Source organism: Hypanus sabinus, unplaced genomic scaffold (genome assembly GCF_030144855.1).
Source record: "Hypanus sabinus isolate sHypSab1 unplaced genomic scaffold, sHypSab1.hap1 scaffold_907, whole genome shotgun sequence".
In the NCBI taxonomy this organism is placed as follows: Eukaryota; Metazoa; Chordata; class Chondrichthyes; order Myliobatiformes; family Dasyatidae; genus Hypanus; species Hypanus sabinus.
In genome coordinates, this window is record NW_026781760.1 from 52,763 (window position 1) to 74,428 (window position 21,666).

Here is a 21,666-nt window from a genome sequence, read left to right on the forward strand (position 1 = left end):
ATGGCAGATGGAGTTTAATGCTGATAAGTGTGAGGTGCTACATTTTGGTAGGAATAATCCAAATAGGACATACATGGTAAATGGTAGGGCATTGAAGAATGCAGTAGAACAGAGTGATCTAGGAATAATGGTGCATAGTTCCCTGAAGGTGGAATCTCATGTGGATAGGGTGGTGAAGAAAACTTTTGGTATGCTGGCCTTTATAAATCAGAGCATTGAGTATTGGAATTGGGATGTAATGTTAAAATTGTACAAGGCATTGGTAAGGGCTGATTTGGAGTATTATGTACAGTTCAGGTCACCGAATTATAGGAAAGATGTCAACAAAATAGACAGTACAGAGAAGATTTACTAGAATGTTACCTGGGTTTCAGCACCTAAGTTACAGGGAAAGGTTGAACAAGTTAGGTCTTTATTCTTTGGAACTTAGAAGGTTGAGGGGGGACTTGATAGAGGTATTTAAAATTATGAGGGGATTAGATAGAGTTGACGTGGACAGGCTTTTTCCATTAAGAGTAGGGGAGATTCAAACAAGAGGACATGAGTTGAGAGTTAAGGGGCAAAAGTTTAGGGGTAACATGAGGGGGGAATTTCTTTACTCAGAGAGTGGTAGCTGTGTGGAACGAGCTTCCAGTAGAAGTGGTAGAGGCAGGTTCGGTATTGTCATTTAAAGTAAAATTGAATAGATATATGTCAGGAATGGAATGTTGGGTTATGGGCTGAGTGCAGGTCTGTGGGACTAGGTGAGAGTAAGCGTTTGGCATGGACTAGAAAGGCCGAGATGGCCTGTTTCCGTGCTGTAATTGTTATATGGTTTATATGCTGCTCCAAGTGCTGGTCTGCCTGACATGTGATAATCTTGTACCACACCCTCCCTGTGGTTATACCCCGATCAGAGGTAGCAATGGGTTGTCACTGACCATTCATGACCATGTGGCCAGATCCTGGTCCGTCATTTGCAAGTGACAGCACCGTGGGGGGCGGTATCTCAAATAACGAGTCAGAGTGCAGGAAGGAGACACGTGGTGCCATGACAACAATGACAACGAATCAAAGGAGCTGGTATTGACTGGGACCGGGGAGATGGTGCACATCCTCCTCCGACATCAGCAGCGCTGAGGCTGAGAGATGGAAGCTCCTACCAGTGAGCATCACCCACAGTCGGTCCTGGTCCAACCACAGCGATGCTACAGTCCAGGGAACTCGTCAACCCTCTGCCAGATTTAGCCAGTCCGATTACCAATTTTTAATCAATGCACTACTGAAAACATCCTATCTGGATGTACCGTGGATGTACATGAGCCAAAGAATGCCGGAAACTGCAGAGAGTCAGCGACGCAGTTCAGCATATCACAGTAATCCAGCTCCCTCCGCGGATTCTGTCCACACTACCTCGTTAAAGCAGGCAGCATCGTCAAAAACCTCACTCACCCCAGACATACCCCCATTCCCCCTCCCATCGGGTGCAAGGTACAAAAGTCTGAGAGACTGTACCACCAGCTCAAGGACAGCTTGTACGCCGCAGTGATCAGACCCCGGAACGAAAAGATGTGCTTTTCACTTCTTCCTTAGGGGCTAGGCCTGTCTCCCCGTGCTAAGGGATGAAGGGACCCAACCTCACTGCCTACCTGGCCGTGGCCCATCACCGTACTGCCTGCCCACACCTCACTTCCCCCGTAACTGTAGCACTTCATTCTGCTACTGGTTTCCCCTCCACCTTCTCGATGTTCTGTTGAGCTAAAAGTCCCTGTTGGGTGACATGCAAAACAACGTTTTTCACTCTCCCCATGACCCGACATCTGACTGACCGATGAGGTGGAAGAACCGGCGTAGCAGGATGGTGTCTTTGTCCATGACGTCGCAGGCGTAGCTGCCGCTGTTCTTGAGCTTCACATTGTTGATGCTAAGGGTGTCGTCAGTGCCCACGTGCAGGACCTTGAACTGTTGGATGACGTCACTGCGAATCTGTGAGCCAAGGGGTTAACGGTCACACTCTGGGGTCAGGGTCACGCTTACCCCCCACCGTACGGTTGAGAGGGAAACGTGGATGAGTAGACTCATGGAGCAGTACAGCAGAGAGAGGCCCTTAGGCCCATCTGATCAGTTCCGGCCCAGGCCCGTCAACCTGCACCTGGACCAACCCCCTCAGTAAAGCAGCTCCCCCCCCCCAGGCTCTCCTTAAATATTTCACCTTTCACCCTTAACCAATGACCTCTTGTTCTAGGCTCACCCAACCTCACTGCTTTTATTCTATCTGTAGCCCTCATATTTTTGTCTACCGCTATCAAATCTCCTCTCAGCTTCTTGTGCTCCAGGGAGTAATGTCCTTGCCTACTCAACCTTCCCTTATAACTTAGGTCCTCAAGCCCTGGGAAATTTCTCTTCAGCCTTCCAATCTTTCCTGCAGGTAGGGCACCAGACTGCTCCGAGCTCTCGACATACTCACGTCCTGCAGCACCCTAACTCCTGCACGCAAATCTTTCTTTATGACCCTATCCACCTGCCACGCCACTTTCAGGTATTTATGCATCTGAATCCCAGGGTCCACGGTGTTCCTCGGGACCTGACTGTTCACTGTGTACAGCACAGGAACAGGCCCTGGCTGTGCACAGTCAAACACCTTTATGCCGACACAGGGTTCTCTGTACGTTTATGTGTTTATCTAATAGAGTCTGAAATGCCTCCAGCACCAGTCTTTCTGTAAAAGAAAACTCACCTTTCAACTTCCACTTCCTCTCATTTCAACCCTGGAGGGAAAAGATCTCAAACTCTTATAAAGCTCTACCAAGTCTCCCCTCAGTCTTCTCCCACTCCAGAGAAAGCAAACCAAGTTCGTCCAACCTCATCCCGCAGCTCACACCCTCTAATCCAGGCAGCAAGCTGGCGAACCTCTTCCGCGGCCTCAACGCTGTTCATGAGCCTCGCAGTATCTGGGAGATTTCAACATGATCCAAACTCTCCCCAACATTCTTCTGCTCGTACCCATTCCCACGAACCCTTTCCAATGCTGCCACGCCCTTTCTTAGATGAGGGGCCCGAAACTGCTCTCAAACTCCACGCATGGCCCCACCAATGCCTTGTGCAGCCTGCCCTCCGGAAACAAATGCTAACATGTATTTGCCTTCCTCACCACCGACTCAGCGTCCAAAGTGACTCCATCCTCGGGTTTCTGTCCAGAAGGCAGTCCTTCCGCCAGAGTGCTTGACCTTAACGTTCCCTACCTTGGCTTCAATCAGCCACTTTTTTGCAGAGTTGTTGGCAGGGGATGAGTCATTGTGAGGCACAGAAAGGGAGAGACGGGTTACCAGCCCAGAGCGGGGAGCAGGCGGTCACTGGTGGGTGGGGGCATGTGGGTCACTGGCTGGTGGGCAGGTGGGTCACTGGTGGGTGGGGGGAGATGGGTCATCGGAGGGGGGAGATGGGTCACTGGTGGGTGGGGGGAGATGGGTCATCGGAGGGGGGAGATGGGTCATCGACGGGGGGGGAGATGGGTCATCAACGGGGGGGGAGATGGGTCATCGGGGGGGGAGATGGGTCATCGACGGGGGGGAGATGGGTCATCGGCGGGCGGGAGATGGGTCATCGGCGGGCGGGGGGGAGATGGGTCATCGACGGGGGGGAGATGGGCCATCGACGGGGGGGAGATGGGCCATCGACGGGGGGGAGATGGGTCATCGGCGGGGGAGATGGGTCATCGATGGGAGGGGAGATGGGTCATCGATGGGGGGGGAGATGGGACATCGGCGGGGGGGAGATGGGTCATCAATGGGGAGATGGGTCATCGGCGGGGTGAGATGGGTCATCAGGGGGGAGATGGGTCATCGATGGGGAGATGGGTCATCAGAGGGGGGAGATGGGTCATCGGCGGGGGGGGGAGATGGGTCATCGACGGTGGGGGGGGGGGGGGGGTCCCCAGCAGATATCGCTTCATCCCAGCAAGGTTGAGATGCTGCACTTTGGGAGATCAAATGTGACCTGACCCTGGGCGGCCGCGACTGAGCTTAAGGTTCTGGTCCACTTGTAATCAACACTGACATAGTGGAGGAACAGAGAGGAACTGGAGCAGAAAGGCTTACATTTGGAACAATCCACCAGATCACAGAGTCAATCTCAGGAAGGTTGAAGGATGCTTGACATTTCATTGACACATGCCCTGTCTCATTGACCTGGACATCTTCGACTGCAAGGATAATAAAAAATATCAAAAATTTGGTCAACTAGTTTCTCCCCACCCACTGCACTCAGAATAGGGTACCAGAGAGAGAGTGTCGGTGTGAACAGAGGGTCCCAGAGTGTGTGACGGTGTGAACAGAGGGTCCCAGAGAGAGTGTCGGTGTGAACGGTGGGTCCCAGAGAGAGTGTGTGTCGGTGTGAACAGAGGGTCCCAGAGAGAGTGTGTGTGTCGGTGTGAACAGAGGGTCCCAGAGAGAGTGTGTGTCGGTGTGAACAGAGGGTCCCAGAGAGAGTGTGTGTCGGTGTGAACAGAGGGTCCCAGAGAGAGTGTGTGTCGGTGTGAACGGAGGGTCCCAGAGAGAGTGTGTGTCGGTGTGAACGGAGGGTCCCAGAGAGAGTGTGTGTCGGTGTGAACGGAGGGTCCCAGAGAGAGTGTGTGTCGGTGTGAACGGAGGGTCCCAGAGAGAGTGTGTGTCGGTGTGAACGGAGGGTCCCAGAGAGAGTGTGTGTCGGTGTGAACGGAGGGTCCCAGAGAGAGTGTGTGTCGGTGTGAACGGAGGGTCCCAGAGAGAGTGTGTGTCGGTGTGAACGGAGGGTCCCAGAGAGAGTGTGTGTCGGTGTGAACGGAGGGTCCCAGAGAGAGTGTGTGTCGGTGTGAACGGAGGGTCCCAGAGAGAGTGTGTGTCGGTGTGAACGGAGGGTCCCAGAGAGAGTGTGTGTCGGTGTGAACGGAGGGTCCCAGAGAGAGTGTGTGTCGGTGTGAACGGAGGGTCCCAGAGAGAGTGTGTGTCGGTGTGAACGGAGGGTCCCAGAGAGAGTGTGTGTCGGTGTGAACGGAGGGTCCCAGAGAGAGTGTGTGTCGGTGTGAACGGAGGGTCCCAGAGAGAGTGTGTGTCGGTGTGAACGGAGGGTCCCAGAGAGAGTGTGTGTCGGTGTGAACGGAGGGTCCCAGAGAGAGTGTGTGTCGGTGTGAACGGAGGGTCCCAGAGAGAGTGTGTGTCGGTGTGAACGGAGGGTCCCAGAGAGAGTGTGTGTCGGTGTGAACGGAGGGTCCCAGAGAGAGTGTGTGTCGGTGTGAACGGAGGGTCCCAGAGAGAGTGTGTGTCGGTGTGAACGGAGGGTCCCAGAGAGAGTGTGTGTCGGTGTGAACGGAGGGTCCCAGAGAGAGTGTGTGTCGGTGTGAACGGAGGGTCCCAGAGAGAGTGTGTGTCGGTGTGAACGGAGGGTCCCAGAGAGAGTGTGTGTCGGTGTGAACGGAGGGTCCCAGAGAGAGTGTGTGTCGGTGTGAACGGAGGGTCCCAGAGAGAGTGTGTGTCGGTGTGAACGGAGGGTCCCAGAGAGAGTGTGTGTCGGTGTGAACGGAGGGTCCCAGAGAGAGTGTGTGTCGGTGTGAACGGAGGGTCCCAGAGAGAGTGTGTGTCGGTGTGAACGGAGGGTCCCAGAGAGAGTGTGTGTCGGTGTGAACGGAGGGTCCCAGAGAGAGTGTGTGTCGGTGTGAACGGAGGGTCCCAGAGAGAGTGTGTGTCGGTGTGAACGGAGGGTCCCAGAGAGAGTGTGTGTCGGTGTGAACGGAGGGTCCCAGAGAGAGTGTGTGTCGGTGTGAACGGAGGGTCCCAGAGAGAGTGTGTGTCGGTGTGAACGGAGGGTCCCAGAGAGAGTGTGTGTCGGTGTGAACGGAGGGTCCCAGAGAGAGTGTGTGTCGGTGTGAACGGAGGGTCCCAGAGAGAGTGTGTGTCGGTGTGAACGGAGGGTCCCAGAGAGAGTGTGTGTCGGTGTGAACGGAGGGTCCCAGAGAGAGTGTGTGTCGGTGTGAACGGTGGGTCCCAGAGAGAGAGTGTCGGTGTGAACGGTGGGTCCCAGAGAGAGTGTGTGTCGGTGTGAACGGTGGGTCCCAGAGAGAGAGTGTCGGTGTGAACGGTGGGTCCCAGAGAGAGTGTCGGTGTGAACGGTGGGTCCCAGAGAGAGTGTCGGTGTGAACGGTGGGTCCCAGAGAGAGAGTGTCGGTGTGAACGGTGGGTCCCAGAGAGAGTGTCGGTGTGAACGGTGGGTCCCAGAGAGAGTGTCGGTGTGAACGGTGGGTCCCAGAGAGAGAGTGTCGGTGTGAACGGTGGGTCCCAGAGAGAGTGTGTCGGTGTGAACGGTGGGTCCCAGAGAGTGTGTCGGTGTGAACGGTGGGTCCCAGAGAGAGTGTCGGTGTGAACGGTGGGTCCCAGAGAGAGAGTGTCGGTGTGAACGGTGGGTCCCAGAGAGAGTGTGTCGGTGTGAACGGTGGGTCCCAGAGAGTGTGTCGGTGTGAACGGAGGGTCCCAGAGAGAGAGTGTCGGTGTGAACGGTGGGTCCCAGAGAGAGAGAGTCGGTGTGAACGGTGGGTCCCAGAGAGAGTGTCGGTGTGAACGGAGGGTCCCAGAGAGAGAGTGTCGGTGTGAACGGAGGGTCCCAGAGAGAGAGTGTCGGTGTGAACGGAGGGTCCCAGAGAGAGAGTGTCGGTGTGAACGGAGGGTCCCAGAGAGAGAGTGTCGGTGTGAACGGTGGGTCCCAGAGAGAGTGTCGGTGTGAACGGTGGGTCCCAGAGAGAGAGTGTGTCGGTGTGAACGGTGGGTCCCAGAGAGAGTGTCGGTGTGAACGGAGGGTCCCAGAGAGAGTGTGTCGGTGTGAACGGAGGGTCCCAGAGAGAGAGTGTCGGTGTGAACGGTGGGTCCCAGAGTGTGTGTCGGTGTGAACGGTGGGTCCCAGAGAGAGAGTGTCGGTGTGAACGGTGGGTCCCAGAGTGTGTGTCGGTGTGAACGGTGGGTCCCAGAGAGAGTGTCGGTGTGAACGGTGGGTCCCAGAGAGAGTGTCGGTGTGAACGGAGGGTCCCAGAGAGAGTGTGTCGGTGTGAACGGTGGGTCCCAGAGAGAATGTCGGTGTGAACGGTGGGTCCCAGAGAGAGTGTCGGTGTGAACGGTGGGTCCCAGAGTGTGTGTCGGTGTGAACGGTGGGTCCCAGAGAGAGAGTGTCGGTGTGAACGGTGGGTCCCAGAGAGAGAGTGTCGGTGTGAACGGAGGGTCCCAGAGAGAGTGTGTCGGTGTGAACGGTGGGTCCCAGAGAGAGAGTGTCGGTGTGAACGGAGGGTCCCAGAGAGAGAGTGTCGGTGTGAACGGTGGGTCCCAGAGTGTGTGTCGGTGTGAACGGTGGGTCCCAGAGAGAGTGTCGGTGTGAACGGTGGGTCCCAGAGAGAGAGTGTCGGTGTGAACGGAGGGTCCCAGAGAGAGTGTGTCGGTGTGAACGGTGGGTCCCAGAGAGAGAGTGTCGGTGTGAACGGTGGGTCCCAGAGTGTGTGTCGGTGTGAACGGTGGGTCCCAGAGAGAGTGTCGGTGTGAACGGTGGGTCCCAGAGAGAGTGTCGGTGTGAACGGAGGGTCCCAGAGAGAGTGTGTCGGTGTGAACGGTGGGTCCCAGAGAGAGTGTCGGTGTGAACGGTGGGTCCCAGAGAGAGTGTCGGTGTGAACGGTGGGTCCCAGAGTGTGTGTCGGTGTGAACGGTGGGTCCCAGAGAGAGAGTGTCGGTGTGAACGGTGGGTCCCAGAGAGAGAGTGTCGGTGTGAACGGAGGGTCCCAGAGAGAGTGTGTCGGTGTGAACGGTGGGTCCCAGAGAGAGAGTGTCGGTGTGAACGGAGGGTCCCAGAGAGAGAGTGTCGGTGTGAACGGTGGGTCCCAGAGTGTGTGTCGGTGTGAACGGTGGGTCCCAGAGAGAGTGTCGGTGTGAACGGTGGGTCCCAGAGAGAGAGTGTCGGTGTGAACGGAGGGTCCCAGAGAGAGTGTGTCGGTGTGAACGGTGGGTCCCAGAGAGAGAGTGTCGGTGTGAACGGAGGGTCCCAGAGAGAGAGTGTCGGTGTGAACGGTGGGTCCCAGAGTGTGTGTCGGTGTGAACGGTGGGTCCCAGAGAGAGTGTCGGTGTGAACGGTGGGTCCCAGAGAGAGAGTGTCGGTGTGAACGGAGGGTCCCAGAGAGAGTGTGTCGGTGTGAACGGTGGGTCCCAGAGAGAGAGTGTCGGTGTGAACGGAGGGTCCCAGAGAGAGAGTGTCGGTGTGAACGGAGGGTCCCAGAGAGAGAGTGTCGGTGTGAACGGTGGGTCCCAGAGAGAGTGTGTCGGTGTGAACGGTGGGTCCCAGAGAGAGAGTGTCGGTGTGAACGGTGGGTCCCAGAGAGAGTGTCGGTGTGAACGGTGGGTCCCAGAGAGAGAGTGTCGGTGTGAACGGTGGGTCCCAGAGAGAGTGTCGGTGTGAACGGTGGGTCCCAGAGAGTGTGTGTCAGTGTGAACGGTGGGTCCCAGAGAGTGTGTGTCGGTGTGAACGGTGGGTCCCAGAGAGAGTGTCGGTGTGAACGGTGGGTCCCAGAGAGAGAGTGTCGGTGTGAACGGTGGGTCCCAGAGAGAGTGTCGGTGTGAACGGAGGGTCCCAGAGAGAGAGTGTCGGTGTGAACGGTGGGTCCCAGAGATAGTGTGTCGGTGTGAACGGTGGGTCCCAGAGAGAGAGTGTCGGTGTGAACGGTGGGTCCCAGAGAGAGTGTCGGTGTGAACGGTGGGTCCCAGAGAGAGTGTCGGTGTGAACAGAGGGTCCCAGAGAGAGAGTGTCGGTGTGAACGGTGGGTCCCAGAGAGAGTGTGTCGGTGTGAACGGTGGGTCCCAGAGAGAGTGTGTGTCGGTGTGAACGGAGGGTCCCAGAGAGAGTGTCGGTGTGAACGGTGGGTCCCAGAGAGAGTGTCGGTGTGAACGGTGGGTCCCAGAGTGTGTGTCGGTGTGAACGGTGGGTCCCAGAGAGAGTGTCGGTGTGAACGGTGGGTCCCAGAGTGTGTGTCGGTGTGAACGGTGGGTCCCAGAGAGAGTGTCGGTGTGAACGGTGGGTCCCAGAGAGAGTGTGTCGGTGTGAACGGTGGGTCCCAGAGAGAGAGTGTCGGTGTGAACGGTGGGTCCCAGAGAGAGTGTTGGTGTGAACGGTGGGTCCCAGAGAGAGAGTGTCGGTGTGAACGGTGGGTCCCAGAGAGAGTGTCGGTGTGAACGGTGGGTCCCAGAGAGAGTGTCGGTGTGAACGGAGGGTCCCAGAGAGAGTGTCGGTGTGAACGGTGGGTCCCAGAGAGAGTGTCGGTGTGAACGGTGGGTCCCAGAGAGAGAGTGTCGGTGTGAACGGTGGGTCCCAGAGAGAGAGAGTGTTGGTGTGAACGGTGGGTCCCAGAGAGAGAGTGTCGGTGTGAACGGTGGGTCCCAGAGAGAGAGAGTGTTGGTGTGAACGGTGGGTCCCAGAGAGAGTGTGTGTCGGTGTGAACGGTGGGTCCCAGAGAGAGAGTGTCGGTGTGAACGGTGGGTCCCAGAGAGAGTGTCGGTGTGAACGGTGGGTCCCAGAGAGAGTGTCGGTGTGAACGGTGGGTCCCAGAGTGTGTGTCGGTGTGAACGGTGGGTCCCAGAGAGAGTGTCGGTGTGAACGGTGGGTCCCAGAGTGTGTGTCGGTGTGAACGGTGGGTCCCAGAGAGAGTGTCGGTGTGAACGGTGGGTCCCAGAGAGAGTGTGTCGGTGTGAACGGTGGGTCCCAGAGAGAGAGTGTCGGTGTGAACGGAGGGTCCCAGAGAGAGTGTCGGTGTGAACGGTGGGTCCCAGAGAGAGTGTCGGTGTGAACGGTGGGTCCCAGAGAGAGTGTCGGTGTGAACGGTGGGTCCCAGAGAGAGAGTGTCGGTGTGAACGGTGGGTCCCAGAGAGAGAGAGTGTTGGTGTGAACGGTGGGTCCCAGAGAGAGAGTGTCGGTGTGAACGGTGGGTCCCAGAGAGAGTGTCGGTGTGAACGGAGGGTCCCAGAGAGAGAGTGTCGGTGTGAACGGTGGGTCCCAGAGAGAGAGTGTCGGTGTGAACTGTGGGTCCCAGACAGAGAGTCGGTGTGAACGGTGGGTCCCAGAGAGAGAGTGTCGGTGTGAACGGTGGGTCCCAGAGAGAGTGTCGGTGTGAACGGTGGGTCCCAGAGAGAGTGTCGGTGTGAACGGTGGGTCCCAGAGAGAGTGTCGGTGTGAACGGTGGGTCCCAGAGAGAGAGTGTGTCGGTGTGAACGGTGGGTCCCAGAGAGAGAGTGTCGGTGTGAACGGTGGGTCCCAGAGAGAGAGTGTCGGTGTGAACGGAGTGTCCCAGAGAGAGAGTGTCGGTGTGAACGGTGGGTCCCAGAGAGAGAGTGTCGGTATGAACGGTGGGTCCCAGAGAGAGAGTGTCGGTGTGAACGGTGGGTCCCAGAGAGAGAGTGTCGGTGTGAACGGTGGGTCCCAGAGAGAGTGTGTGTCGGTGTGAACGGAGGGTCCCAGAGAGAGTGTGTGTCGGTGTGAACGGAGGGTCCCAGAGAGAGTGTCGGTGTGAACGGTGGGTCCCAGAGAGAGAGTGTCGGTGTGAACGGTGGGTCCCAGAGAGAGAGTGTCGGTGTGAACGGTGGGTCCCAGAGAGAGAGTGTCGGTGTGAACGGAGGGTCCCAGAGAGAGAGTGTCGGTGTGAACGGTGGGTCCCAGGGAGAGAGTGTCGGTGTGAACGGTGGGTCCCAGAGAGAGTGTCGGTGTGAACGGTGGGTCCCAGAGAGAGTGTCGGTATGAACGGTGGGTCCCAGAGAGAGTGTCGGTGTGAACGGTGGGTCCCAGAGAGAGAGAGTGTCGGTGTGAACGGTGGGTCCCAGAGAGAGAGTGTCGGTGTGAACGGTGGGTCCCAGAGAGAGAGTGTCGGTGTGAACGGTGGGTCCCAGAGAGTGTGTGTCGGTGTGAACGGTGGGTCCCAGAGAGAGAGTGTCGGTGTGAACGGTGGGTCCCAGAGAGAGAGTGTCCGTGTGAACGGTTGTTCCCAGAGAGAGTGTCGGTGTGAACGGTGGGTCCCAGAGAGATAGTCGGTGTGAACGGTGGGTCCCAGAGAGAGTGTCAGTGTGAACGGTGGGTCCCAGAGAGAGTGTCGGTGTGAACGGTGGGTCCCAGAGAGAGAGTGTGTCGGTGTGAACGGTGGGTCCCAGAGAGAGTGTCGGTGTGAACGGTGGGTCCCAGAGTATGTGTCGGTGTGAACGGTGGGTCCCAGAGAGAGTGTCCGTGTGAACGGTGGGTCCCAGAGAGAGAGTGTCGGTGTGAACGGTGGGTCCCAGAGTGTGTGTCGGTGTGAACGGTGGGTCCCAGAGAGAGTGTGTCGGTGTGAACGGTGGGTCCCAGAGAGAGTGTGTCGGTGTGAACGGTGGGTCCCAGAGAGAGTGTGTCGGTGTGAACGGTGGGTCCCAGAGAGAGTGTCGGTGTGAACGGAGGGTCCCAGAGAGAGTGTGTCGGTGTGAACGGTGGGTCCCAGAGAGAGAGTGTCGGTGTGAACGGAGGGTCCCAGAGAGAGAGTGTCGGTGTGAACGGAGGGTCCCAGAGAGAGAGTGTCGGTGTGAACGGAGGGTCCCAGAGAGAGAGTGTCGGTGTGAACGGAGGGTCCCAGAGAGAGTGTCGGTGTGAACGGAGGGTCCCAGAGAGAGTGTGTCGGTGTGAACGGTGGGTCCCAGAGAGAGAGTGTCGGTGTGAACGGAGGGTCCCAGAGAGAGAGTGTCGGTGTGAACGGAGGGTCCCAGAGAGAGAGTGTCGGTGTGAACGGAGGGTCCCAGAGAGAGAGTGTCGGTGTGAACGGAGGGTCCGAGAGAGAGTGTCGGTGTGAACGGTGTGTCCCAGAGAGAGTGTCGGTGTGAACGGAGGGTCCCAGAGAGAGTGTCGGTGTGAACGGTGGGTCCCAGAGAGAGTGTCGGTGTGAACGGTGGGTCCCAGAGAGAGAGTGTCGGTGTGAACGGTGGGTCCCAGAGAGAGTGTCGGTGTGAACGGTGGGTCCCAGAGAGTGTGTCGGTGTGTACGGTGGGTCCCAGAGAGAGAGTGTCGGTGTGAACGGTGGGTCCCAGAGAGAGTGTCGGTGTGAAGGGAGGGTCCCAGAGAGAGTGTGTCGGTGTGAACGGTGGGTCCCAGAGAGAGAGTGTCGGTGTGAACGGTGGGTCCCAGAGTGTGTGTCGGTGTGAACGGTGGGTCCCAGAGAGAGAGAGTGTCGGTGTGAACGGTAGGTCCCAGAGTGTGTGTCGGTGTGAACGGTGGGTCCCAGAGAGAGTGTCGGTGTGAACGGTGGGTCCCAGAGAGAGTGTCGGTGTGAACGGTGGGTCCCAGAGAGAGAGAGTGTCGGTGTGAACGGTGGGTCCCAGAGAGAGTGTCGGTGTGAACGGAGGGTCCCAGAGAGAGAGTGTCGGTGTGAACGGTGGGTCCCAGAGAGAGAGAGTGTCGGTGTGAACGGTGGGTCCCAGAGAGAGAGTGTCGGTGTGAACGGTGGGTCCCAGAGAGAGAGTGTCGGTGTGAACGGAGGGTCCCAGAGAGAGAGTGTCGGTGTGAACGGTGGGTCCCAGAGAGAGTGTGTCGGTGTGAACGGAGGGTCCCAGAGAGAGAGAGTGTCGGTGTGAACGGTGGGTCCCAGAGAGAGAGAGTGTCGGTGTGAACGGTGGGTCCCAGAGAGAGAGTGTCGGTGTGAACGGTGGGTCCCAGAGAGAGAGTGTCGGTGTGAACGGTGGGTCCCAGAGAGAGTGTCGGTGTGAACGGTGGGTCCCAGAGAGAGTGTCGGTGTGAACGGAGGGTCCCAGAGAGAGAGTGTCGGTGTGAACGGTGGGTCCCAGAGAGAGTGTGTCGGTGTGAACGGAGGGTCCCAGAGAGAGAGAGTGTCGGTGTGAACGGTGGGTCCCAGAGAGAGAGAGTGTCGGTGTGAACGGTGGGTCCCAGAGAGAGAGTGTCGGTGTGAACGGTGGGTCCCAGAGAGAGAGTGTGGGTGTGAACGGTGGGTCCCAGAGAGAGTGTCGGTGTGAACGGAGGGTCCCAGAGAGAGTGTGTCGGTGTGAACGGAGGGTCCCAGAGAGAGTGTCGGTGTGAACGGTGGGTCCCAGAGAGAGTGTCGGTGTGAACGGAGGGTCCCAGAGAGAGAGTGTCGGTGTGAACGGTGGGTCCCAGAGAGAGTGTCGGTGTGAACGGTGGGTCCCAGAGAGAGAGTGTCGGTGTGAACGGTGGGTCCCAGAGTGTGTGTCGGTGTGAACGGTGGGTCCCAGAGAGAGTGTCGGTGTGAACGGTGGGTCCCAGAGAGAGTGTCGGTGTGAACGGTGGGTCCCAGAGAGAGTGTCGGTGTGAACGGTGGGTCCCAGAGAGAGAGTGTCGGTGTGAACGGTGGGTCCCAGAGAGAGTGTCGGTGTGAACGGTGGGTCCCAGAGAGAGAGTGTCGGTGTGAACGGTGGGTCCCAGAGAGAGAGTGTCGGTGTGAACGGTGGGTCCCAGAGAGAGTGTCAGTGTGAACGGTGGGTCCCAGAGAGAGTGTCGGTGTGAACGGTGGGTCCCAGAGTGTGTGTCGGTGTGAACGGTGGGTCCCAGAGAGAGAGTGTCGGTGTGAACAGAGGTTCCCAGAGAGAGAGTGTCGGTGTGAACGGTGGGTCCCAGAGAGTGTGTCGGTGTGAACGGTGGGTCCCAGAGTGTGTGTCGGTGGGAACGGTGGGTCCCAGAGAGAGAGTGTCGGTGTGAACGGTGGGTACCAGAGAGAGAGTGTCGGTGTGAACGGTGGGTCCCAGAGAGAGAGTGTCGGTGTGAACGGTGGGTCCCAGAGAGAGTGTCGGTGTGAACGGAGGGTCCCAGAGAGAGAGTGTCGGTGTGAACGGTGGGTCCCAGAGAGAGAGTGTCGGTGTGAACGGAGGGTCCCTGAGAGAGTGTCGGTGTGAACGGAGGGTCCCAGAGAGAGAGTGTCGGTGTGAACAGAGGGTCCCAGAGAGAGTGTGTCGGTGTGAAAGGAGGGTCCCAGCGAGAGTGTGTCGGTGTGAACGGTGGGTCCCAGAGAGAGTGTGTCGGTGTGAACGGTGGGTCCCAGAGAGAGAGTGTCGGTGTGAACGGTGGGTCCCAGAGAGAGAGTGTCGGTGTGAACGGTGGGTCCCAGAGAGAGTGTCGGTGTGAACGGAGGGTCCCAGAGAGAGTGTCGGTGTGAACGGTGGGTCCCAGAGTGTGTGTCGGTGTGAACGGTGGGTCCCAGAGAGAGAGTGTCGGTGTGAACGGAGGGTCCCAGAGAGAGAGTGTCGGTGTGAACGGAGGGTCCCAGAGAGAGAGTGTCAGTGTGAACGGTGGGTCCCAGAGTGTGTGTCGGTGTGAACAGAGGGTCCCAGAGAGAGAGTGTCGGTGTGAACGGAGGGTCCCAGAGAGAGAGTGTCGGTGTGAACGGTGGGTACCAGAGAGAGTGTCGGTGTGAACGGTGGGTCCCAGAGAGAGAGTGTCGGTGTGAACGGAGGGTCCCAGAGAGAGTGTCGGTGTGAACGGTGGGTCCCAGAGAGAGAGTGTCGGTGTGAACAGAGGGTCCCAGAGAGAGTGTGTCGGTGTGAACGGAGGGTCCCAGAGAGAGAGTGTCGGTGTGAACGGTGGGTCCCAGAGAGAGAGTGTCGGTGCGAACGGAGGGTCCCAGAGAGAGAGTGTCGGTGTGAACGGAGGGTCCCAGAGAGAGAGTGTCGGTGTGAACGGTGGGTCCCAGAGAGACAGGGTCGGTGTGAACGGTGGGTCCCAGAGAGAGAGTGTCGGTGTGATCGGTGGGTCCCAGAGAGAGTGTCGGTGTGAACGGTGGGTCCCAGAGAGAGTGTCGGTGTGAACGGTGGGTCCCAGAGAGAGTGTGTCGGTGTGAACGGTGGGTCCCAGAGTGTGTGTCGGTGTGAACGGAGGGTCCCAGAGAGAGTGTGTCGGTGTGAACGGAGGGTCCCAGAGAGAGTGTGTCGGTGTGAACGGTGGGTCCCAGAGAGAGTGTCGGTGTGAACGGAGGGTCCCAGAGAGAGAGTGTCGGTGTGAACGGTGGGTCCCAGAGAGTGTGTCGGTGTGAACGGAGGGTCCCAGAGAGAGAGTGTCGGTGTGAACGGTGGGTCCCAGAGAGAGTGTCGGTGTGAACGGTGGGTCCCAGAGAGAGAGTGTCGGTGTGAACGGTGGGTCCCAGAGAGAGTGTCGGTGTGAACGGTGGGTCCCAGAGAGAGTGTCGGTGTGAACGGTGGGTCCCAGAGAGAGAGTGTCGGTGTGAACGGTGGGTCCCAGAGAGAGAGAGTGTCGGTGTGAACGGTGGGTCCCAGAGAGAGTGTCGGTGTGAACGGTGGGTCCCAGAGAGAGTGTGTGTCGGTGTGAACGGTGGGTCCCAGAGAGAGAGTGTCGGTGTGAACGGTGGGTCCCAGAGAGAGAGAGTGTCGGTGTGAACGGTGGGTCCCAGAGAGAGTGTCGGTGTGAACGGTGGGTCCCAGAGAGAGTGTGTGTCGGTGTGAACGGTGGGTCCCAGAGTGTGTGTCGGTGTGAACGGTGGGTCCCAGAGAGAGTGTCCTTGTGAACGGTGGGTCCCAGAGAGAGTGTCGGTGTGAACGGTGGGTCCCAGAGAGAGTGTCGGTGTGAACGGTGGGTCCCAGAGAGAGTGTCGGTGTGAACGGTGGGTCCCAGAGAGAGAGTGTCGGTGTGAACGGTGGGTCCCAGAGTGTGTGTCGGTGTGAACGGTGGGTCCCAGAGAGAGTGTCCGTGTGAACGGTGGGTCCCAGAGAGAGAGTGTCGGTGTGAACGGTGGGTCCCAGAGTGTGTGTCGGTGTGAACGGTGGGTCCCAGAGAGAGTGTGTCGGTGTGAACGGTGGGTCCCAGAGAGAGTGTGTCGGTGTGAACGGAGGGTCCCAGAGAGAGTGTCGGTGTGAACGGAGGGTCCCAGAGAGAGTGTGTCGGTGTGAACGGAGGGTCCCAGAGAGAGAGTGTCGGTGTGAACGGAGGGTCCCAGAGAGAGAGTGTCGGTGTGAACGGAGGGTCCCAGAGAGAGAGTGTCGGTGTGAACGGAGGGTCCCAGAGAGAGTGTCGGTGTGAACGGAGGGTCCCAGAGAGAGTGTGTCGGTGTGAACGGTGGGTCCCAGAGAGAGAGTGTCGGTGTGAACGGAGGGTCCCAGAGAGAGAGTGTCGGTGTGAACGGAGGGTCCCAGAGAGAGAGTGTCGGTGTGAACGGAGGGTCGCAGAGAGAGAGTGTCGGTGTGAACGGAGGGTCCCAGAGAGAGTGTCGGTGTGAACGGTGGGTCCCAGAGAGAGTGTCGGTGTGAACGGAGGGTCCCAGAGAGAGTGTCGGTGTGAACGGTGGGTCCCAGAGAGAGTGTCGGTGTGAACGGTGGGTCCCAGAGAGAGAGTGTCGGTGTGAACGGTGGGTCCCAGAGAGAGTGTCGGTGTGAACGGTGGGTCCCAGAGAGAGTGTCGGTGTGAACGGTGGGTCCCAGAGAGAGAGTGTCGGTGTGAACGGTGGGTCCCAGAGAGAGAGTGTCGGTATGAACGGAGGGTCCCAGAGAGAGAGTGTCGGTGTGAACGGTGGGTCCCAGAGAGAGTGTGTCGGTGTGAACGGAGGGTCCCAGAGAGAGAGAGTGTCGGTGTGAACGGTGGGTCCCAGAGAGAGAGAGTGTCGGTGTGAACGGTGGGTCCCAGAGAGAGTGTGTCGGTGTGAACGGTGGGTCCCAGAGAGAGAGAGTGTCGGTGTGAACGGTGGGTCTCAGAGAGAGAGTGTCGGTGTGAACGGTGGGTCCCAGAGAGAGTGTCGGTGTGAACGGAGGGTCCCAGAGAGAGTGTGTCGGTGTGAACGGAGGGTCCCAGAGAGAGTGTCGGTGTGAACGGTGGGTCCCAGAGAGAGTGTCGGTGTGAACGGTGGGTCCCAGAGAGAGAGTGTCGGTGTGAACGGTGGGTCCCAGAGAGAGTGTCGGTGTGAACGGAGGGTCCCAGAGAGAGAGTGTCGGTGTGAACGGTGGGTCCCAGAGAGAGAGTGTCGGTGTGAACGGAGGGTCCCAGAGAGAGTGTCGGTGTGAACGGAGGGTCCCAGAGAGAGAGTGTCGGTGTGAACAGAGGGTCCCAGAGAGAGTGTGTCGGTGTGAACGGAGGGTCCCAGCGAGAGTGTGTCGGTGTGAACGGTGGGTCCCAGAGAGAGTGTGTCGGTGTGAACGGTGGGTCCCAGAGAGAGAGTGTCGGTGTGAACGGTGGGTCCCAGAGAGAGAGTGTCGGTGTGAACGGTGGGTCCCAGAGAGAGTGTCGGTGTGAACGGAGGGTCCCAGAGAGAGTGTCGGTGTGAACGGTGGGTCCCAGAGAGAGTGTCGGTGTGAACGGAGGGTCCCAGAGAGAGAGTGTCGGTGTGAACGGTGGGTCCCAGAGTGTGTGTCGGTGTGAACGGTGGGTCCCAGAGAGAGAGTGTCGGTGTGAACAGAGGGTCCCAGAGAGAGAGTGTCGGTGTGAACGGTGGGTCCCAGAGAGTGTGTCGGTGTGAACGGTGGGTCCCAGAGTGTGTGTCGGTGGGAACGGTGGGTCCCAGAGAGAGAGTGTCGGTGTGAACGGTGGGTACCAGAGAGAGAGTGTCGGTGTGAACGGTGGGTCCCAGAGAGAGAGTGTCGGTGTGAACGGTGGGTCCCAGAGAGAGTGTCGGTGTGAACGGAGGGTCCCAGAGAGAGAGTGTCGGTGTGAACGGTGGGTCCCAGAGAGAGAGTGTCGGTGTGAACGGAGGGTCCCAGAGAGAGTGTCGGTGTGAACGGAGGGTCCCAGAGAGAGAGTGTCGGTGTGAACAGAGGGTCCCAGAGAGAGTGTGTCGGTGTGAACGGAGGGTCCCAGCGAGAGTGTGTCGGTGTGAACGGTGGGTCCCAAAGAGAGTGTGTCGGTGTGAACGGTGGGTCCCAGAGAGAGAGTGTCGGTGTGAACGGTGGGTCCCAGAGATAGAGTGTCGGTGTGAACGGTGGGTCCCAGAGAGAGTGTCGGTGTGAACGGAGGGTCCCAGAGAGAGTGTCGGTGTGAACGGTGGGTCCCAGAGAGAGAGTGTCGGTGTGAACGGTGGGTCCCAGAGAGAGAGTGTCGGTGTGAACGGAGGGTCCCAGAGAGAGAGTGTCGGTGTGAACGGAGGGTCCCAGAGAGAGAGTGTCGGTGTGAACGGTGGGTCCCAGAGTGTGTGTCGGTGTGAACAGAGGGTCCCAGAGAGAGAGTGTCGGTGTGAACGGTGGGTCCCAGAGAGAGAGTGTCGGTGTGAACGGAGGGTCCCAGAGAGAGAGTGTCGGTGTGAACGGAGGGTCCCAGAGAGAGAGTGTCGGTGTGAACGGTGGGTCCCAGAGTGTGTGTCGGTGTGAACAGAGGGTCCCAGAGAGAGAGTGTCGGTGTGAACGGAGGGTCCCAGAGAGAGAGTGTCGGTGTGAACGGTGGGTACCAGAGAGAGTGTCGGTGTGAACGGTGGGTCCCAGAGAGAGAGTGTCGGTGTGAACGGAGGGTCCCAGAGAGAGTGTCGGTGTGAACGTTGGGTCCCAGAGAGAGAGTGTCGGTGTGAACAGAGGGTCCCAGAGAGAGTGTGTCGGTGTGAACGGAGGGTCCCAGAGAGAGAGTGTCGGTGTGAACGGTGGGTCCCAGAGAGAGAGTGTCGGTGTGAACGGAGGGTCCCAGATAGAGAGTGTCGGTGTGAACGGAGGGTCCCAGAGAGAGAGTGTCGGTGTGAACGGTGGGTCCCAGAGAGAGAGTGTCGGTGTGAACGGTGGGTCCCAGAGAGAGAGTGTCGGTGTGATCGGTGGGTCCCAGAGAGAGTGTCGGTGTGAACGGTGGGTCCCAGAGAGAGTGTCGGTGTGAACGGTGGGTCCCAGAGAGAGTGTGGCGGTGTGAACGGTGGGTCCCAGAGTGTGTGTCGGTGTGAACGGAGGGTCCCAGAGAGAGTGTGTCGGTGTGAACGGAGGGTCCCAGAGAGAGTGTGTCGGTGTGAACGGTGGGTCCCAGAGAGAGTGTCGGTGTGAACGGAGGGTCCCAGAGAGAGAGTGTCGGTGTGAACGGTGGGTCCCAGAGAGTGTGTCGGTGTGAACGGAGGGTCCCAGAGAGAGAGTGTCGGTGTGAACGGTGGGTCCCAGAGAGAGTGTCGGTGTGAACGGTGGGTCCCAGACAGAGAGTGTCGGTGTGAACGGTGGGTCCCAGAGAGAGTGTCGGTGTGAACGGTGGGTCCCAGAGAGAGTGTCGGTGTGAACGGTGGGTCCCAGAGAGAGAGTGTCGGTGTGAACGGTGGGTCCCAGAGAGAGAGAGTGTCGGTGTGAACGGTGGGTCCCAGAGAGAGTGTCGGTGTGAACGGTGGGTCCCAGAGAGAGTGTGTGTCGGTGTGAACGGTGGGTCCCAGAGAGAGAGTGTCGGTGTGAACGGTGGGTCCCAGAGAGAGAGAGTGTCGGTGTGAACGGTGGGTCCCAGAGAGAGTGTCGGTGTGAACTGTGGGTCCCAGAGAGAGTGTGTGTCGGTGTGAACGGTGGGTCCCAGAGTGTGTGTCGGTGTGAACGGTGGGTCCCAGAGTGTGTGTCGGTGGGAACGGTGGGTCCCAGAGAGAGAGTGTCGGTGTGAACGGTGGGTACCAGAGAGAGAGTGTCGGTGTGAACGGTGGGTCCCAGAGAGAGAGTGTCGGTGTGAACGGTGGATCCCAGAGAGAGTGTCGGTGTGAACGGAGGGTCCCAGAGAGAGAGTGTCGGTGTGAACGGTGGGTCCCAGAGAGAGAGTGTCGGTGTGAACGGAGGGTCCCAGAGAGAGTGTCGGTGTGAACGGAGGGTCCCAGAGAGAGAGTGTCGGTGTGAACAGAGGGTCCCAGAGAGAGTGTCGGTGTGAACGGAGGGTCCCAGAGAGAGTGTCGGTGTGAACGGAGGGTCCCAGCGAGAGTGTGTCGGTGTGAACGGTGGGTCCCAGAGAGAGTGTGTCGGTGTGAACGGTGGGTCCCAGAGAGAGAGTGTCGGTGTGAACGGTTGGTCCCAGAGAGAGAGTGTCGGTGTGAACGGTGGGTCCCAGAGAGAGTGTCGGTGTGAACGGAGGGTCCCAGAGAGAGTGTCGGTGTGAACGGTGGGTCCCAGAGTGTGTGTCGGTGTGAACGGTGGGTCCCAGAGAGAGAGTGTCGGTGTGAACGGAGGGTCCCAGAGAGAGAGTGTCGGTGTGAACGGAGGGTCCCAGAGAGAGAGTGTCGGTGTGAACGGTGGGTCCCAGAGTGTGTGTCGGTGTGAACAGAGGGTCCCAGAGAGAGAGTGTAGGTGTGAACGGAGGGTCCCAGAGAGAGAGTGTCGGTGTGAACGGTGGGTACCAGAGAGAGTGTCGGTGTGAACAGTGGGTCCCAGAGAGAGAGTGTCGGTGTGAACGGAGGGTCCCAGAGAGAGTGTCGGTGTGAACGGTGGGTCCCAGAGAGAGAGTGTCGGTGTGAACAGAGGGTCCCAGAGAGAGTGTGTCGGTGTGAACGGAGGGTCCCAGAGAGAGAGTGTCGGTGTGAACGGTGGGTCCCAGAGAGAGAGTGTCGGTGTGAACGGAGGGTCCCAGAGAGAGAGTGTCGGTGTGAACGGAGGGTCCCAGAGAGAGAGTGTCGGTGTGAACGGTGGGTCACAGAGAGAGAGTGTCGGTGTGAACGGTGGGTCCCAGAGAGAGAGTGTCGGTGTGATCGGTGGGTCCCAGAGAGAGTGTCGGTGTGAACGGTGGGTCCCAGAGAGAGTGTCGGTGTGAACGGTGGGTCCCAGAGAGAGTGTCGGTGTGAACGGTGGGTCCCAGAGAGAGTGTGTCGGTGTGAACGGTGGGTCCCAGAGTGTGTGTCGGTGTGAACGGAGGGTCCCAGAGAGAGTGTGTCGGTGTGAACGGAGGGTCCCAGAGAGAGTGTGTCAGTGTGAACGGTGGGTCCCAGAGAGAGTGTCGGTGTGAACGGAGGGTCCCAGAGAGAGAGTGTCGGTGTGAACGGTGGGTCCCAGAGAGTGTGTCGGTGTGAACGGAGGGTCCCAGAGAGAGAGTGTCGGTGTGAACGGTGGGTCCCAGAGAGAGTGTCGGTGTGAACGGTGGGTCCCAGAGAGAGAGTGTCGGTGTGAACGGTGGGTCCCAGAGAGAGTGTCGGTGTGAACGGTGGGTCCCAGAGAGAGTGTCGGTGTGAACGGTGGGTCCCAGAGAGAGAGTGTCGGTGTGAACGGTGGGTCCCAGAGAGAGAGAGTGTCGGTGTGAACGGTGAGTCCCAGAGAGAGTGTCGGTGTGAACGGTGGGTCCCAGAGAGAGTGTGTGTCGGTGTGAACGGTGGGTCCCAGAGAGAGAGTGTCGGTGTGAACGGTGGGTCCCAGAGAGAGAGAGTGTCGGTGTGAACGGTGGGTCCCAGAGTGTGTGTGTCGGTGTGAACGGTGGGTCCCAGAGAGAGTGTCGGTGTGAACGGTGGGTCCCAGAGTGTGTGTCGGTGTGAACGGTGGGTCCCAGAGAGAGTGTCGGTGTGAACGGTGGGTCCCAGAGAGAGTGTCGGTGTGAACGGTGGGTCCCAGAGAGAGTGTCGGTGTGAACGGTGGGTCCCAGAGAGAGAGTCGGTGTGAACGGTGGGTCCCAGAGTGTGTGTCGGTGTGAACGGTGGGTCCCAGAGAGAGTGTCGGTGTGAACGGTGGGTCCCAGAGTGTGTGTCGGTATGAACGGTGGGTCCCAGAGAGAGTGTCGGTGTGAACGGTGGGTCCCAGAGAGAGTGTCGGTGTGAACGGT

General features: G+C 58.8%; 1 protein-coding gene across 1 annotated transcript in view; it reads right to left on the reverse strand.

Moving 5' to 3' along the window:
• Positions 1–21,666, reverse strand: part of LOC132390459 (sperm acrosome membrane-associated protein 6-like) — a 48,089-nt gene that overhangs the window by 5,060 nt on the left and 21,363 nt on the right. The window contains exons 2-3 of the mRNA XM_059963071.1: positions 4,077–4,180; positions 1,809–1,965 (exon numbers count right to left, since the gene is read on the reverse strand). Of these exons, the coding sequence (XP_059819054.1) occupies positions 1,809–1,965; positions 4,077–4,180 (261 nt within the window). The remainder of the gene's footprint in view (positions 1–1,808; positions 1,966–4,076; positions 4,181–21,666) is intronic.